This window comes from Coregonus lavaretus (genome assembly GCF_964263955.1).
Source record: "Coregonus lavaretus genome assembly, contig: HAP1_SCAFFOLD_765, whole genome shotgun sequence".
Lineage (NCBI taxonomy): Eukaryota > Metazoa > Chordata > Actinopteri > Salmoniformes > Salmonidae > Coregonus > Coregonus lavaretus.
Window position 1 is genome coordinate 58,986 of NW_028163825.1, and position 18,144 is coordinate 77,129.

General features: G+C 49.9%; 1 protein-coding gene across 1 annotated transcript in view; it reads right to left on the reverse strand.

Annotated features, from left to right (window-relative positions):
• The window catches only part of LOC311117746 (ribosome biogenesis protein wdr12), a 48,293-nt gene extending 46,893 nt beyond the window's left edge, over positions 1 to 1,400 (reverse strand). Inside the window, exons 1-2 of the mRNA XM_084192667.1 lie at positions 1,243 to 1,400; positions 774 to 868 (exon numbers count right to left, since the gene is read on the reverse strand). Coding sequence (XP_084048793.1) covers positions 774 to 868; positions 1,243 to 1,283 — 136 coding nt within the window. The 5' untranslated portion in view covers positions 1,284 to 1,400. The remainder of the gene's footprint in view (positions 1 to 773; positions 869 to 1,242) is intronic.
• Between the last annotated feature and the right edge of the window lie 16,744 nt (positions 1,401 to 18,144).

The window sequence follows — 18,144 nt, forward strand, 5'->3', positions numbered from 1 at the left end:
TATATGCAGAGGCATTGAGAAGGGGCCAGGGTGTTCTGTATGCAGAGGTATTGAGAAGGGGCCAGGGTGTTTATATATGCAGAGGCATTGAGAAGGGGCCAGGGTGTTCTGTATGCAGAGGTATTGAGAAGGGCCAGGGTGGAGAGGGAGGGAATGCTCAGGCTAAGGGACCTGAACTCTGTAGTATAGATAGTGGGCTAAGGGACCTGAACTCTGTAGTATAGATAGTGGGCTAAGGGACCTGAACTCTGTAGTATAGATAGTGGGCTAAGGGACCTGAACTCTGTAGTATAGATAGTGGGCTAAGGGACCTGACCTCTGTAGTATAGATAGTGGGCTAAGGGACCTGAACTCTGTAGTATAGATAGTGGGCTAAGGGACCTGAACTCTGTAGTATAGATAGTGGGCTAAGGGACCTGAACTCTGTAGTATAGATAGTGGGCTAAGGGACCTGAACTCTGTAGTATAGATAGTGGGCTAAGGGACCTGAACTCTGTAGTATAGATAGTGGGCTAAGGGACCTGAACTCTGTAGTATAGATAGTGGGCAAGGGTAGGTAGTGTAGTATATTTAGTTTGGGGTGAGGTTTGGGGGTTGTGTTTATTTCTAGTTACATTTTTTGAACAGATGAAGTAGATATACAGTTGGTGGCTGTAATGCAACATTATATTGAATGCCAACCACCATTAAACCCCAACGAGGAAGGAAAGGAAAGCACCATTAAACCCCAACGAGGAAGGAAAGGAAAGCACCATTGTAAACTCTATTCTCACCATGCTTAGCTTCCAGCAGCTTGTTGATGACGTTGCTGAGTTCCTGCACCTCTGAGGCAGCAGGGATGGAGAAAGGGACGTCATCTACGGAATATCTGAGGGACAACGTTGGTAGGTTGTTATATAAATAACTCAACATGACTAAGTCACTGCTAACAGACAAATAGACCGTTGGCTAGGTAACGTCAAACTTGTTGTAGTTATCAGCTAGGCTAGCACACATAACAACCCATAGGATTTGTATTCACAATCTCCCCTGGTCAAACTAGCTAACACTAACTTCAATAAGTCAACATTGTCGAAGCACCTTTATGCAGCTCGCCAGCTAAGGATACAATATGATTAACAACAGCATGGCTAACACTCCCATAGAGTTCTCCTTCATGCTCGCTAGCAAGTTAGCTAGCTAGCTTACTGGCAAAAGAGAAAGCTAACTGGCTATCTTCACAATTCAGCAATAAATACTTACTTTTTGTTGTCCGTAAAGAACCTTGTTTGTAACTGAGACATGTCTCTTCTGATGTTGAATACTAACTCTATAAAACTGCTTCCTAGACTGCGTTGCTATACACATCAAGCAGTACGTCATGCCATGTGGTTCAGAATCAGCGTGCCTGCGTCAGCTGTGGCAGACATATTAGTGGATCACAGAAAAGTCAAAAGTCGATAACTTTTCCCTACTCCTCTAGTAATGTCTTGGGGGGTGGGTAGGCCTAAACATAAAATAGTTGTTTTTGTCCTGAAAGCAGCCATCGACCACGCCACTCCTTAGCATATTTAGGGACATTTTCTGGCCATACATCGTATATTATAGACGAGATGATAGCCAGCAATGCATGTTAAAAGGCCTTTTCACACTGCATTGTTGCTAACCCCAGGCTATTTTTTATTTTATTTATTTCACCTTTATTTAACCAGGTAAGCCAGTTGAGAACAAGTTCTCATTTACAACTGCGACCTGGCCAAGATAAAGCAAAGCAGTGCAATAAAAACAACACAGAGTTACATATGGGGTAAAAAAACATAAAGTCAAAAATACAACAGAAAATATATATACAGTGTGTGCAAATGTAGCAAGTTATGGAGGTAAGGCAATAAATAGGCTATAGTGCAAAATAATTACAATAGTATTAACACTGGAATGCTAGATGTGCAAGAGATTATGTGCAAATAGAGATACTGGGGTGCAAAAGAGCAAAATAAATAACAATATAGGGATGAGGTAGTTGGGTGGGCTAATTTCAGATGGGCTGTGTACAGGTGCAGTGATCGGTAAGGTGCTCTGACAACTGATGCTTAAAGTTAGTGAGGGAGATAAGAGTCTCCAGCTTCAGAGATTTTTGCAATTCGTTCCAGTCATTGGCAGCAGAGAACTGGAAGGAATGGCGGCCAAAGGAGGTGTTGGCTTTGGGAATGACCAGTGAGATATACCTGCTGGAGCGCAGACTACGGGTGGGTACTGCTATGGTGACCAATGAGCTAAGATAAGGCAGGGATTTGCCTAGCAGTGATTTATAGATGGCCTGGAGCCAGTGGGTTTGACGACGAACATGTAGTGAGGACCAGCCAACAAGAGCGTACAGGTCACAGTGGTGGGTAGTGTATGGGGCTTTGGAGACAAAACGGATGGCACTGTGATAGACTACATCCAATTTGCTGAGTAGAGTGTTGGAGGCTATTTTGTAAATGACATCGCCGAAGTCAAGGATCGGTAGGATAGTCAGTTTTACGAGGGCATGTTTGGCAGCATGAGTGAAGGAGGCTTTGTTGCGAAATAGGAAGCCGATTCTAGATGTAACTTTGGATTGTAGATTCTTAATGTGAGTCTGGAAGGAGAGTTTACAGTCTAACCAGACACCTAGGTATTTGTAGTTGTCCACATACTCTAGGTCAGACCCGTCGAGAGTAGTGATTCTAGTCGGGTGGGTGAATGCAAGCAGCGTTCGGTTGAAGAGCTTGCATTTAGTTTTACTAGTGTTTAAGAGCAGTTGGAGGCTACTGAAGGAGTGTTGTATGGAATTGAAGCTCGTTTGGAGGTTTGTTAACACAGTGTCCAATGAAGGGCCAGATGTATACAAAATGGTGTCGTCTGCGTAGAGGTGGATCTGAGAGTCACCAGCAGCAAGAGCGACGTCATTGATATACACAGAGAAAAGAGTCGGCCCAAGAATTGAACCCTGTGGCACCCCCATAGAGACTGCCATAGGTCCAGACAACAGGCCCTCCGATTTGACACACTGAACTCTATCTGAGAAGTAGTTGGTGAACCAGGCGAGGCAGTCATTTGAGAAACCAAGGCTATTTAGTCTGCCAATAAGAATGCGGTGGTTGACAGAGTCGAAAGCCTTGGCCAGGTCGATGAAGACGGCTGCACAGTACTGTCTATTATCAATCGCGGTTATAATCGCGGTTATAATATCTAAGAATGGCTTTGGGCTAGCTTATCCAGTGTTCACACAAGCGTTTGTTAACCCTGGTCTAAACTCCGCCCTCAGCTGATGATTCAACCCTGGGCTAAGCTCCGCCCTCAGCTGATGATTCAACCCTGGGCTAAACTCCGCCCTGGGCTAAACTCCGCCCTCAGCTGATGATTCAACCCTGGGCTAAACTCCGCCCTCAGCTGATGATTCAACCCTGGGCTAAACTCCGCCCTCAGCTGATGATTCAACCCTGGGCTAAACTCCGCCCTCAGCTGATGATTCAACCCTGGGCTAAACTCCGCCCTCAGCTGATGATTCCACCCTGGGCTAAGCTCCGCCCTCAGCTGATGATTCAACCCTGGGCTAAGCTCCGCCCTCAGCTGATGATTCAACCCTGGGCTAAACTCCGCCCTGGGCTAAACTCCGCCCTCAGCTGATGATTCAACCCTGGGCTAAACTCCGCCCTCAGCTGATGATTCAACCCTGGGCTAAACTCCGCCCTCAGCTGATGATTCAACCCTGGGCTAAACTCCGCCCTCAGCTGATGATTCAACCCTGGGCTAAACTCCGCCCTCAGCTGATGATTCCACCCTGGGCTAAGCTCCGCCCTCAGCTGATGATTCAACCCTGGGCTAAGCTCCGCCCTCAGCTGATGATTCAACCCTGGGCTAAACTCCGCCCTGGGCTAAACTCCGCCCTCAGCTGATGATTCAACCCTGGGCTAAGCTCCGCCCTCAGCTGATGATTCACACTTGTATTCCAAAGCCCTGGGCTTACGGACAAACACATTTGTGACCAATGTTAAGCAATAAGGCATTCATTAACATTCTTTCCTCTTGCTTCTAAATCAAATCAAATGTATTGGTCACATACACATGATTAGCAGATGTTGTTGCGAGTGGAGCGAAAGGCTTGTGCTTCTAGTTCCGACAGTGCAGTAATATCTAACCAGTAATATCTAACAGTTCCACAACCAATACCTAATACACACAAATCTAAGTAAAGGAATGGAATAAGAATATATAAATATATGGATGAGCAATGTCATTATCAGAGCAGCATAGGCTAAGATGCAATAGATAGTATAGAATACAGTATATACATATGAGATGGGTAATGCAAGATATGTAAACATTATTAAGATAGTATAGAATACAGTATATACATATGAGATGGGTAATGCAAGATATGTAAACATTATTAAGATAGTATAGAATACAATATATACATATGAGATGGGTAATGCAAGATACAGTGGGGGAAAAAAGTATTTAGTCAGCCACCAATTGTGCAAGTTCTCCCACTTAAAAAGATGAGAGAGGCCTGTAATTTTCATCATAGGTACACATCAACTATGACAGACAAAATGAGAAAAAAAATCCAGAAAATCACATTGTAGGATTTTTAATGAATATATTTGCAAATTATGGTGGTCATTGGCGCTCCACCGTTCCTTGTTGCACACTGTTTACATTTACATTACATTTTAGTCATTTAGCAGACGCTCTTATCCAGAGCGACTTACAGTTAGTGAGTGCATACATTATTTATTTATTTATTATTTTTTCATACTGGCCCCCCGTGGGAATTGAACCCACAACCCTGGCGAACCCACAACCCTGGCGTTGCTACATCCCTGCCAGCCATTCCCTCCCCTACCCTGGACGACGCTGGTCCAATTGTGCGCCGCCCAATGGGTCTCCCGGTCGCGGCCGGCTACGACAGAGCCTGGATACGAACCAGGATCTCTAGTGGCACAGCTATGCCTTAGACCACTGCGCCACTCGGGAGATATGCCTGTTGCCAGGTATACGTTGCTATCATAATAACCTGTAGAGTCAGCACTTTTTGCAGTACCCATGTCCTTGGACGGTTCACAGATCAAAGAAGCAGTGTAGTCTAGTATTTTGAGACACAAGTTCTTATCTCATCTTACCCCCTAACGTTCCTCACATGAATCACAGCCTGTTATGTGAAACAATTTATATCAGTATAGTACAAACCTATGCTTATCATTAATGCATTCCTTCTAAGTTATTCATCACAAACATTTATGAGAATAATAAATCCCCACAATAGAAAACAATATATACATATGAGATGGGTAATGCAAGATATGTAAACATTATTAAAGTGACTAGTGTTCCATTTATTAAAGTGGCCAGTGATTTTCAAGTCTGTATGTAGGCAGCAGCCTCTCTGTGCTAGTGATGGCTGTTTAACAATCAGTTTGTCAGTGATATGTACGCTGAGGAACTTAAAACTTTCTACCTTCTCCACTGCGGTCCTGTCGATGTGGGGTGCTCCCTCTGCTGTTTCCTGAAGTCCACGATCATCTCCTTTGTTTTGTTGACGTTGAGTGAGAGGTTATTTTCCTGACACCACACTCCCAGAGCCCTCACCTCCTCCCTGTAGGCTGTCTAATCGTTGTTGGTAATCAAGCCTACTACTGTTGTGTCGTCTGCAAACTTGATGATTGAGTTGGAAGCGTGCTTGGCTACGCAGTCATGGGTGAACAGGGAGTACAGGAGGGGGCTGAGCACACACCCTTGTAGGGCCCCAGTGTTGAGGATCAGCGAAGTGGAGATGTTGTTTCCTACCTTCACCACCTGGGGGCGGCCCGTCAGGAAGTCCAGGACCCAGTTGCACAGGGCGGGGTTCAGACCCAGGGCCTCGAGCTTAATGATGAGCTTGGAGGGTACTATGGTGTTGAATGCTGAGCTATAGTCAATTAACAGCATTCTTACATAGGTATTCCTCTTGTCCAGATGGGATAGGGCAGTGTGCAGTGTGATGGCGATTGCATCGTCTATGGATCTATTGAGGCAGTAAGCAAATTGAAGTGGGTCTAGGGTGACAGGTAAGGTAGAGGTGAAATTATCCTTGACTAGTCTCTCAAAGCACTTCATGATGACAGAAGTGAGTACTACGGGGCGATAGTCATTTAGTTCAGTTACCTTTGCATTCTTGGGTACAGGAACAATGGTGGCCATCTTGAAGCATGTGGGGACAGCAGACTGGGAAAGGGAGAGATTGACTATGTCCGTAAACACACCAGCCAGCTAGCCTGCGCATGCTCTGAGGACGCGGCTAGGGATGCCGTCTGGGCCGGCAGCCTTGCGAGGGTTAACGCCTTTAAATGTCTTACTCACGTCGGCCACGGAGAAGGAGAGCCCACAGTCCTTAGTAGCTGGCAAATAACTTCTTTAGCTTGTCTGATAGCAAGACGTCGGTGTCCTAGCATTTTATTTCCATCAGTCAGTACGTTTACATGCACAGTAATAATTTGATATTAAACTGATTATGGCAGTAGGCAGATTATGCTGTAGTCATGGAAACACCTTACTCTGCTTATCTTAATAGACATCAGCTCAAACTCTAAGGAAGCAAACACCGATTAAAACACCTGGTTTTCTGAGCAGTCTTTCCAATTAATAGGACATGTAAACACCTTAATTGTTGTTCCAGCAGTGTATTTAATCTTAGCATGTGCTAGCACCAGCCGAGAGTGCCTCTCTCCTTAGTCAAAGTGAAGTGAGTTCGGAGCAACTGAATGTATGCGTCTTAGAAGTAGTCGTCACAGAGAAACTTCATATGTCCGAACTCATAACCAAATATGCTTCCCAAAAATAACATGGTCGCTGTGGTAGAATTTTAATTTTAATTTTCTGCATTTATCAGTCCCATGATGACAAAGCGAAAACAGGTTTAGCCATTTTTGCAAATGTATTAGAAATAAAAAACAGATACCTTATTTACATAAGTATGCAGACCCTTTGCTATGAATCTCGTAATTTTGCTCAGGTCAATCCTGTTTCCATTGATTTTTGATTTTCCTTGAGATGTTTCTACAACTTGATTGGAGTCCACCTGAGATAAATTCAATTTGAAAAGGCACACACCTGTCTATATAACATCCCACAGTTGACATTTCATGTCAGAGCAAAAACCAAGCCATGAGGTCGAAGGAATTGTCCGTAGAGCTCCGAGACAGGATTGTGTTGAGGCACAGATCTGGGGAAGGGTACCAAAAAATGTATGCAGCATTGAAGGTCCCCAAGAACACAGTGGCCTCCTCCATTCTTAAATAGAAGAAGTTTGGAACCACCAAGACTCTTCCTAGAGCTGTCCGCCCGGCCAAACTGAGCAATCGGGGGAGAAGGGCCTTTGTCAGGGAGGTGACCAAGAACCCGATGATCACTTTGACAGAGCTCCAGAGTTCAGCCCGCTTGGAGTTTGCCAAGAGGCACCTAAACGACTCTGACCATGACAAACAAGGTTATCTGGTCTGATGTTACCTAGATTGAACTCGGGAGCGTGATTCCCATTACATAACAGGGCACTCCAGGAACTCGGGAGCCTGATTCCCATTATATAACAGGGCACTCCGGGAACTCGGGAGCCTGATTCCCATTACATAACAGGGCACTCCGGGAACTCGGGAGCCTGATTCCCATTACATAACAGGGAACTCTGGAGCCTGATTCCCATTACATAACAGGGCACTCCGGGAACTCGGGAGCCTGATTCCCATTACATAACAGGGCACTCCGGGAACTCGGGAGCGTGATTCCCATTACATAACAGGGCACTCTGGGAACTCGGGAGCCTGATTCCATTACATAACAGGGCACTCCGGGAACTCGGGAGCGTGATTCCCATTACATAACAGGGCACTCCGGGAACTCGGGAGCGTGATTCCCATTACATAACAGGGCACTCCGGGAACTCGGGAGCGTGATTCCCATTACATAACAGGGCACTCCGGGAACTCGGGAGCGTGATTCCCATTACATAACAGGGCACTCCGGGAACTCGGGAGCCTGATTCCCATTACATAACAGGGCACTCCGGGAACTCAGAGCCTGATTCCCATTACATAACAGGGCACTCCGGGAACTCGGGAGCCTGATTCCCATTACAAATACAGCACCGACTCTTCAACAACAACATATTTGTTTCTTCTGCAAACACTTGCCATGTGCCACTACGTTCATCCACCTCTGGCCTGCTAGGGTTAACCCTAACCCTAACCCTCTGGCCTGCTAGCCCCCCTACCTCTACGGAAGCACAGTTCCCGCTCACTACGTTCATCCACCTCTGGCCTGCTAGGGTTAACCCTAACCCTAACCCTAACCCTCTGGCCTGCTAGGGTTAACCCTAACCCTAACCCTCTGGCCTGCTAGGGTTAACCCTAACCCTAACCCTCTGGCCTGCTAGCCCCCCTTCCTCTACGGAAGCACAGTTCCCGCTCAGCCCAGTCACTTGCCATGTGTTCAAACACTTTCTAGGTTCAAAATATGTTGAAAAGCTGTCAACTACCTTATCCATTTCCCATCTGAGAAGGCCTATGTATTAGGCTAGGTCACATGTAGGGTTAAGGAGTGGTTTCACAGACTACACCTAGTTCTGGACTAGAAAGACATTTGTCTGGAGATTTTCCATTGATCTGGCTTTATAGTCAAGGACAAGGCTCAATCTGTGTCTGGGACACCTCATAAATGAGTGGAATGGGATGATGTCTTACATGAAAAAACACCTTTACAATACCAAGTACATTAATGGGGTAAATCTATTCTAAGAGAATGTATTAGGCTGTTTGAGAGAAGGTTTGAATCCTAATCAACTCATCCAATGTGAGTACATCTGTTGTTGAAGTACAGTAGATCAATAAAGCTACAGTACTCTAGCAGTAGTCAAGCTGCTTATGCTGAAAAGCCTTGTTAGTGCATAGGTGAAATTAGCATAGGAATTTCCTGTCTTTCAGCTTCAGACAAAAGCTAATATTTCACTTAAAACAATTTTTTTTGAATGAATATATATGAATGATAGTAAAAAGCTTTGGAGCGCCTTAAATTAAATTTTGGGAAAAAAGGCAAACTCAGCTCCATCATTCACTGAATCAGATGGCTCATTCATCACAAAGCCAACTGATATTGCCAACTACTTTAATACTTTTTTCATTGGCAAGATTAGCAAATGTAGGTATGACATGCCAGCAACCAAGTATATCTGACCAAATTATGAAAGACAAGCGTTGTAATTTTGAATTCCGTAAAGTGAGTGTGGAAGAGGTGAAAAAGTATTGTTGTCTGTTAACAATGACAAGCCACCGGGGTCTGACAACTTGGATGGAAAATTGCTGAGGATAATAGCGGACGATATTGCCACTCCTATTTGTCATATTTTCAATTTAAGCCTACTAGAAAGTGTGTGCCCTCAGGCCTGGAGGGAAGCAAAATTCATTCTGCTACCTAAGAATAGTAAAGCCCCCTTTACTGGCTCAAACAGCCGACCAATCAGCCTGTTACCAACCCTTAGTAAACTTTTGGATAAAATGGTGTTTGACCAGATACAACGCTATTTTACAGTAAAGAAATTGACAACAAACTTTCAGCATGTTTATAGAGAAGGACATTCAACAAGCACAGCACTTACACAAATGACTGATGATTGGCTGAGAGAAATTGATGATAAAAAGATTGTGGGGGCTGTTTTGTTAGACTTCAGTGCGGCTTTTGACATTATTGATCATAGCTTTACACCCCCTGCTATATTGTGGATAAAGAGTTACTTGTCTAACAGAACACAGAGGGTGTTCTTTAATGGAAGCCTCTCCAACATAATCCAGGTAGAATCAGGAATTCCCCAGGGCAGCTGTCTAGGCCCCTTATTTTTATCAATCTTTACTAATGACATGCCACTGGCTTTGAGTAAAGCCTGTGTGTCTATGTATGTGGATGACTCAACACTATACACGTCAGCTACTACAGCAACTGAAATAACTGCAACACTTAACAAAGAGCTGCAGTTAGTTTCAGAATGGGTGGCAAGGAAGAAGTTAGTCCTGAATATTAACAAAACTAAAAGCATTGTATTTGAGTGAAATCATTCATTAAACCCTAAACCTCAACTACATCTCGTAATGAATAATGTGGAAATTGAGCAAATTGAAAAGACTAAACTGCTTGGAGTAACCCTGGATTGTAAACTGTCATGGTCTAAACATATTGATTCAACAGTAGCTAAGATGGGGAGAAGTCTGTCTATAATAAAGTGTACCTTCTTAACAACACTATCAACAAGGCAGGTCCTACAGGCCCTAGTTTTGTCACACCTAGACTACTGTTCAGTAGTGTGGTCAGGTGCCACAAAGAGGGACTTGGGAAAATTACAGTTGGCTCAGAACAGGGCAGCACGTCTGGCCCTTAAAAGTACACGGAGAGCTAACATTAATGACATGCATGTCAGTCTCTCCTGGCTCAAAGTAGAGGAGAGATTGACTTCATCACTGCTTGTTTTTGTAAGAAGTGTTGGCATGCTGAATGCACCGAGCTGTCTTTTTAAACTACTAGCACACAGCTCGGACACCCATGCATACCCCACAAGACATGCCACCAGAGGTCTCTTCACAGTCCCCAAGTCCAGAACAGACTATGGGAGGCACACAGTACTACATAGAGCCATGACTACATGGAACTATATTCAACATCAGGTAACTGATGCAAGCAGTAAAATCAGATGTAAAAAAACAAGTAAAAATAGGGTATAGACACATGCATACGCACACATTGTGATATTGTTGTATGGTGGTATTAAACATGTTGTATTGTAGATAGGTAGTGGTGTAATAATGTCATATGATGTACTGTTGTATATGTGATGTAAGTGCTTTAATATGTTTGGACCTCAGGAAGAGTAGCTGCTGCCTTGGCAGGAACTAATGGGGATCCATAATAAACCCCAGGAAGAGTAGCTGCTGCCTTGGCAGGAACTAATGGGGATCCATAATAAACCCCAGGAAGAGTAGCTGCTGCCTTGGCAGGAACTAATGGGGATCCATAATAAACCCCAGGAAGAGTAGCTGCTGCCTTGGCAGGAACTAATGGGGTTCCATCATAAACCCCAGGAAGAGTAGCTGCTGCCTTGGCAGGAACTAATGGGGATCCCTAATAAATACAAATAAAGGTTCTGTCCTCACTAGACTAGGCTACTTGAACAGTCCAGGCTCAGTCTCACCCCCTAACCCCAGGCTCAGTCTCACCCCCTAACCCCAGGCCCAGTCACACCCCCTAACCCCAGGCTCAGTCTCACCCCCTAACCCCAGGCTCAGTCTCACCCCCTAACCCCAGGCTCAGTCTCACCCCCTAACCCCAGGCTCAGTCTCACCCCCTAACCCCAGTCTCACCCCCTAACCCCAGTCTCACCCCCTAACCCCAGGCTCAGTCTCACCCCCTAACCCCAGGCTCAGTCTCACCCCCTAACCCCAGGCTCAGTCTCACCCCCTAACCCCAGTCTCACCCCCTAACCCCAGTCTCACCCCCTAACCCCAGGCTCAGTCTCACCCCCTAACCCCAGGCTCAGTCACACCCCCTAACCCCAGTCTCACCCCCTAACCCCAGGCTCAGTCTCACCCCCTAACCCCAGGCTCAGTCTCACCCCCTAACCCCAGGCTCAGTCTCACCCCCTAACCCCAGTCTCACCCCCTAACCCCAGGCTCAGTCTCACCCCCTAACCCCAGGCTCAGTCTCACCCCCTAACCCCAGGCCCAGTCTCACCCCCTAACCCCAGGCTCACCCCCTAACCCCAGGCTCACCCCCTAACCCCAGGCTCAGTCTCACCCCCTAACCCCAGGCTCACCCCCTAACCTCAGTCTCACCCCCTAACCCCAGGCTCAGTCTCACCCCCTAACCCCAGGCTCAGTCTCACCCCCTAACCCCAGGCTCAGTCTCACCCCCTAACCCCAGTCTCACCCCCTAACCCCAGGCTCAGTCTCACCCCCTAACCCCAGGCTCAGTCTCACCCCCTAACCACAGGCTCAGTCTCACCCCCTAACCCCAGTCTCACCCCCTCACCCCAGGCTCAGTCTCACCCCCTAACCCCAGGCTCAGTCTCACCCCCTAACCCCAGTCTCACCCCCTAACCCCAGTCTCACCCCCTAACCCCAGTCTCACCCCCTAACCCCAGTCTCACCCCCTAACCCCAGGCTCAGTCTCACCCCCTAACCCCAGGCTCAGTCTCACCCCCTAACCCCAGTCTCACCCCCTAACCCCAGGCTCAGTCTCACCCCCTAACCCCAGGCTCAGTCTCACCCCCTAACCCCAGTCTCACCCCCTAACCCCAGTCTCACCCCCTAACCCCAGTCTCACCCCCCTAACCCCAGGCTCAGTCTCACCCCCTAACCCCAGGCTCACCCCCTAACCCCAGGCTCACCCCCTAACCCCAGGCCCAGTCTCACCCCCTAACCCCAGGCTCAGTCTCACCCCCTAACCCCAGTCTCACCCCCTAACCCCAGGCTCACCCCCTAACCCCAGGCTCAGTCACACCCCCTAACCCCAGGCTCAGTCACACCCCCTAACCCCAGGCTCAGTCTCACCCCCTAACCCCAGTCTCACCCCCTAACCCCAGTCTCACCCCCTAACCCCAGGCCCAGTCTCACCCTAACCCCAGTCTCAGTCTCACCCCCTAACCCCAGGCTCAGTCTCACCCCCTAACCCCAGGCTCAGTCTCACCCCCTAACCCCAGGCTCAGTCTCACCCCCTAACCCCAGGCTCACCCCCTAACCCCAGTCTCACCCCCTAACCCCAGGCTCAGTCTCACCCCCTAACCCCAGTCTCACCCCCTAACCCCAGGCTCAGTCTCACCCCCTAACCCCAGGCTCAGTCTCACCCCCTAACCCCAGTCTCACCCCCTAACCCCAGTCTCACCCCCTAACCCCAGGCTCAGTCTCACCCCCTAACCCCAGGCTCAGTCTCACCCCCTAACCTCAGTCTCACCCCCTAACCCCAGTCTCACCCCCTCACCCCAGTCTCACCCCCTCACCCCAGGCTCAGTCTCACCCCCTAACCCCAGTCTCACCCCCTAACCCCAGGCTCACCCCCTAACCCCAGTCTCCCCCCCTAACCCCAGTCTCACCCCCTAACCCCAGGCTCAGTCTCACCCCCTAACCCCAGGCTCAGTCTCACCCCCTAACCCCAGGCTCAGTCTCACCCCCTAACCCCAGTCTCACCCCCTAACCCCAGGCTCAGTCTCACCCCCCCTAACCCCAGGCTCAGTCTCACCCCCTAACCCCAGTCTCACCCCCTAACCCCAGGCTCAGTCTCACCCCCTAACCCCAGGCTCACCCCCTAACCCCAGGCTCAGTCTCACCCCCTAACCCCAGTCTCACCCCCTAACCCCAGGCTCACCCCCTAACCCCAGTCTCCCCCCCTAACCCCAGTCTCACCCCCTAACCCCAGGCTCAGTCTCACCCCCTAACCCCAGGCTCAGTCTCACCCCCTAACCCCAGGCTCAGTCTCACCCCCTAACCCCAGGCTCAGTCTCACCCCCTAACCCCAGTCTCACCCCCTAACCCCAGGCTCAGTCTCACCCCCTAACCCCAGTCTCACCCCCTAACCCCAGGCTCAGTCACACCCCCTAACCCCAGGCTCAGTCTCACCCCCTAACCCCAGGCCCAGTCTCACCCCCTAACCCCAGGCTCACCCCCTAACCCCAGGCTCACCCCCTAACCCCAGGCTCAGTCTCACCCCCTAACCCCAGGCTCACCCCCTAACCTCAGTCTCACCCCCTAACCCCAGGCTCAGTCTCACCCCCTAACCCCAGGCTCAGTCTCACCCCCTAACCCCAGTCTCACCCCCTAACCACAGGCTCAGTCTCACCCCCTAACCCCAGTCTCACCCCCTCACCCCAGGCTCAGTCTCACCCCCTAACCCCAGTCTCACCCCCTAACCCCAGTCTCACCCCCTAACCCCAGTCTCACCCCCTAACCCCAGGCTCAGTCTCACCCCCTAACCCCAGGCTCAGTCTCACCCCCTAACCCCAGTCTCACCCCCTAACCCCAGGCTCAGTCTCACCCCCTAACCCCAGGCTCAGTCTCACCCCCTAACCCCAGGCTCAGTCTCACCCCCTAACCCCAGTCTCACCCCCTAACCCCAGTCTCACCCCCTAACCCCAGTCTCACCCCCTAACCCCAGGCTCAGTCACACCCCCTAACCCCAGGCTCAGTCACACCCCCTAACCCCAGGCTCAGTCTCACCCCCTAACCCCAGTCTCACCCTAACCCCAGGCTCAGTCTCACCCCCTAACCCCAGGCTCAGTCTCACCCCCTAACCCCAGTCTCACCCCCTAACCCCAGGCTCAGTCTCACCCCCTAACCCCAGTCTCACCCCCTAACCCCAGGCTCAGTCTCACCCCCTAACCCCAGTCTCACCCCCTAACCCCAGGCTCAGTCTCACACCCTAACCCCAGGCTCAGTCTCACCCCCTAACCCCAGGCTCAGTCTCACCCCCTAACCCCAGGCTCAGTCACACCCCCTAACCCCAGGCTCAGTCTCACCCCCTAACCCCAGTCTCACCCCCTAACCCCAGGCTCAGTCTCACCCCCTAACCTCAGTCTCACCCCCTAACCCCAGGCTCACCCCCTAACCCCAGTCTCACCCCCTAACCCCAGTCTCAGGCTCACCCCCTAACCCCAGTCTCACCCCCTAACCCCAGGCTCAGTCTCACCCCCTAACCCCAGGCTCACCCCCTAACCCCAGTCTCCCCCCCTAACCCCAGTCTCCCCCCCTAACCCCAGTCTCCCCCCCTAACCCCAGTCTCACCCCCTAACCCCAGGCTCAGTCTCACCCCCTAACCCCAGGCTCAGTCTCACCCCCTAACCCCAGGCTCAGTCTCACCCCCTAACCCCAGGCTCAGTCTCACCCCCTAACCCCAGGCTCAGTCTCACCCCCTAACCCCAGTCTCACCCCCTAACCCCAGGCTCAGTCTCACCCCCTAACCCCAGTCTCACCCCCTAACCCCAGTCTCACCCCCTAACCCCAGTCTCACCCCCTAACCCCAGTCTCACCCCCTAACCCCAGTCTCACCCCAGGCTCAGTCTCACCCCCTAACCCCAGGCTCAGTCTCACCCCCTAACCCCAGGCTCACCCCCTAACCCCAGGCTCACCCCCTAACCCCAGGCTCACCCCCTAACCCCAGGCTCACCCCCTAACCCCAGGCTCACCCCCTAACCCCAGGCTCGGTCTCACCCCCTAACCCCAGGCTCAGTCTCACCCCCTAACCCCAGTCTCACCCCCTAACCCCAGTCTCACCCCCTAACCCCAGGCTCAGTCTCACCCCCTAACCCCAGTCTCACCCCCTAACCCCAGGCTCAGTCTCACCCCCTAACCCCAGTCTCACCCCCTAACCCCAGTCTCACCCCCTAACCCCAGTCTCAGTCTCACCCCCTAACCCCAGTCTCACCCCCTAACCCCAGTCTCACACCCTAACCCCAGGCTCAGTCTCACCCCCTAACCCCAGGCTCAGTCTCACCCCCTAACCCCAGTCTCACCCCCTAACCCCAGTCTCACCCCCTAACCCCAGGCTCAGTCTCACCCCCTAACCCCAGGCTCAGTCTCACCCCCTAACCCCAGGCTCGGTCTCACCCCCTAACCCCAGGCTCAGTCTCACCCCCTAACCCCAGTCTCACCCCCTAACCCCAGTCTCACCCCCTAACCCCAGTCTCCCCCCCTAACCCCAGTCTCACCCCCTCACCCCCTAACCCCAGGCTCACCCCCTAACCCCAGTCTCACCCCCTAACCCCAGGCTCACCCCCTAACCCCAGTCTCACCCCCTAACCCCAGGTCTGTCTGTCAGAGTTTAATATACACTGCTCAAAAAAATTAAGGGAACACTAAAATAACACATCCTAGATCTGAATGAATGAAATAATCTTATTAAATACTTTTTTCTTTACATAGTTGAATGTGCTGACAACAAAATCACACAAAAATTATCAATGGAAATCAAATTTATCAACCCATGGAGGTCTGGATTTGGAGTCACACTCAAAATTAAAGTGGAAAACCACACTACAGGCTGATCCAACTTTGATGTAATGTCCTTAAAACAAGTCAAAATGAGGCTCAGTAGTGTGTGTGGCATCCACGTGCCTGTATGACCTCCCTACAACGCCTGGGCATGCTCCTGATGAGGTGGCGGATGGTCTCCTGAGGGATCTCCTCCCAGACCTGGACTAAAGCATCCGCCAACTCCTGGACAGTCTGTGGTGCAACGTGGCGTTGGTGGATGGAGCGAGACATGATGTCCCAGATGTGCTCAGTTGGATTCAGGTCTGGGGAACGGGCGGGCCAGTCTATAGCATCAATGCCTTCCTCTTGCAGGAACTGCTGACACACTCCAGCCACATGAGGTCTAGCATTGTCTTGCATTAGGAGGAACCCAGGGCAAACCGCACCAGCATATGGTCTCACAAGGGGTCTGAGGATCTCATCTCGGTACCTAATGGCAGTCAGGCTACCTCTGGCGAGCACATGGAGGGCTGTGCGGCCCCCCAAAGAAATGCCACCCCACACCATGACTGACCCACCGCCAAACCGGTCATGCTGGAGGATGTTGCAGGCAGCAGAACGTTCTCCACGGCGTCTCCAGACTGTCACGTCTGTCACATGTGCTCAATGTGAACCTGCTTTCATCTGTGAAGAGCACAGGGCGCCAGTGGCGAATTAGCCAATCTTGGTGTTCTCTGGCAAATGCCAAACGTCCTGCACGGTGTTGGGCTGTAAGCACAACCCCCACCTGTGGACGTCGGGCCCTCATAGAGTCTGTTTCTGACCGTTTGAGCAGACACATGCACATTTGTGGCTTGCTGGAGGTCATTTTGCAGGACTTGCAGTGCTCCTCCTGCTCCTCCTTGCACAAAGGCGGAGGTAGCGGTCCTGCTGCTGGGTTGTTGCCCTCCTACGGCCTCCTCCACGTCTCCTGATGTACTGGCCTGTCTCCTGGTAGCGCCTCCATGCTCTGGACACTACGCTGACAGACACAGCAAACCTTCTTGCCACAGCTCGCATTGATGTGCCATCCTGGATGAGCTGCACTACCTGAGCCACTTGTGTGGGTTGTAGACTCCGTCTCATGCTACCACTAGAGTGAAAGCACCGCCAGCATTCAAAAGTGACCAAAACATCAGCCAGGAAGCATAGGAACTGAGAAGTGGTCTGTGGTCACCACCTGCAGAACCACTTCTTTATTGGGGGTGTCTTTCTAATTGCCTATAATTTCCACCTGTTGTCTATTCCATTTGCACAACTTTTTTATTGTCAATCAGTGTTGCTTCCTAAGTGGACAGTTTGATTTCACAGAAGTGTGATTGACTTGGAGTTACATTGTGTTGTTTAAGTGTTCCCTTAATTTTTTTGAGCAGTGTATATTGCATTTGGAAACTATTCAGACCCCTGGACTTTTTCCACATTACAGCCTTACTCTAAAATTGATTAAATAAAAATCCTCAATCTACACACAAAACCCCATAATGACAAAGCGAAAACAGTTTTGCCATTTTCGCTAATTTATTACAAATAAAATAACAGAAATACCTTATTTACATGAGTATTCAGACCCTTTGCTATGAGACTCAAAATTGAGTGCAGATGCATCCTGTTTCCAGTGATCATCCTTGAGATGTTTCTACAGCTTTGAGTCCACCTGTGGTAAATTCAATCGATTGAATATGATTTGGAAAGGCACACACCTGTCTATATAAGGTCCCACAGTTGACAGTGCACGTCAGAGCAAAAACCAAGCCATGAGGTCGAAGGAATTGTCCGTAGAGCTCCGAGACAGGATTGTGTCAAGGCACAGATCTGGGGAATGGTACCAAAACATCTCTGCAGCATTGAAGGTCCCCAAGAACAGTGGCCTCCATCATTCTTAAATGGAAGAAGTTTGGAACCGCCTAGACTCTTCCTAGAGCTGGCCGCCCGGCCAAACTGAGCAATCGGTGGAGAAGGGCCTTGGTCAGGGAGGTGACCAAGAACCCGATGGTCACTCTGACAGAGCTCTAGAGTTCCTATGTGGAGAACCTTCCAGAAGGACAACCATCTCTGCAGCACTCCACTAAAATCAGGCCTTTACGATAGAGTGGCCAGGCGGAAGCCACTCTTCAGTAAAAGGCAC